We start from the raw sequence: 1112 nt of genomic DNA, 5'->3' as shown, positions 1-1112 counted from the left end.
AGTACAGCCATAGGTGAAGATGTCCAAACTGAGCCCGATTAGCCATTTTCCCTCCCTGGTGTCACGTGACTCGCCAACACTCTGAAACTGAGCTGCAGCACGGTGGTCGAGACCATCCAGCAGTTTAACAGGACAGGTTCCAGTCAGAACAAAGCTCGCCGTGGTCGACAGAAGAAGCTGAGTGCACGTGCTCAGTGTCATATCCAGAGGTTGTCTTTGAAAACAGGTATGAGTGCTGCCAGCATTGGTGCAGAGGTTGGAGGCGTGGAGGGTCAGCCTGTCAGTGCTCAGACCAACCATGTCTCCAAACCCTCAAATGGAAGGTGGAGGAGTGCAAGGTGTCTAACATCCACCAGCTCCATGATGTCATCGTGGCGGAGTGGGAGAGGATTCAGCGGCCCTCTGTGGAGCTCCAGTGAACTCCATGACCAACAGAGTTGAGGCAGTGTTGGAAAATAATGGTGGCCAAACATACTACTGACCCTTTGGGCACAGTTTGGACATTTTCACCTCGGGTCTTCTCTCTTTTGTTACCTACAACGTTGTCCCATGAAGGAGCTAACACAACATTTACAGAAATGTCAGGGTGTGCTCACTTTTGTCAGATGCTGTAAGTACTTGCACACACACACACACACACACACACACACAGAAACACACACCTTTCATCAGTACACAGTACCACAAATACTGCAGTTCAACAGTACTACAGGTACATGAAGGAGGACGAGCAGGAGGGCACAGCGAGTGTCTCTGAAGCATCAGCTGATCAGAAAACGCAGGAGCCGGAACGCCGTCCTGTTAACCCTGACATGACGGCACGTGTGTGTGTGTTAGTGTGTGTGTGTGTTAGTGTGTGTGTGTGTTAGTGTGTGTGTGTGTTAGTGTGTGTGTGTGTTAGTGTGTGTGTTATTGAGTGTGCATGCTGTGGGTCAGCGCCCTCAGCGTGTGGTTCTCTCTCTCCAGTTGCCGGTTCCTCTCCTGCAGCTCTCTGATTTGTTCTCTCAGAAGCTCCACCTCCTCCCTCACCGCCAGCATCAGGTGACTCTTCACCAGGTCCTACACACACACACACGTGATGTGCATAAATAAACTAGCCAATCATAAAGCCC

General features: G+C 50.8%; 1 protein-coding gene across 1 annotated transcript in view; it reads right to left on the bottom strand.

Moving 5' to 3' along the window:
* Nucleotides 1-6: 6 nt before the first annotated feature.
* tsc22d4 (TSC22 domain family member 4) overlaps nucleotides 7-1112 on the bottom strand; it is a 10711-nt gene continuing 9605 nt past the window's right edge. Inside the window, exon 5 of the mRNA XM_005754470.2 lies at nucleotides 7-1059. Coding sequence (XP_005754527.2) covers nucleotides 910-1059 — 150 coding nt within the window. The 3' untranslated portion in view covers nucleotides 7-909. The remainder of the gene's footprint in view (nucleotides 1060-1112) is intronic.

Source organism: Pundamilia nyererei, unplaced genomic scaffold (genome assembly GCF_000239375.1).
Source record: "Pundamilia nyererei isolate P.nyererei 1_Seehausen unplaced genomic scaffold, PunNye1.0 scaffold00571, whole genome shotgun sequence".
Classification (NCBI taxonomy): domain Eukaryota; kingdom Metazoa; phylum Chordata; class Actinopteri; order Cichliformes; family Cichlidae; genus Pundamilia; species Pundamilia nyererei.
The sequence above is the reverse complement of the archived record's forward strand: the minus strand, read 5'-3'. Positions and strand labels throughout refer to the sequence as shown.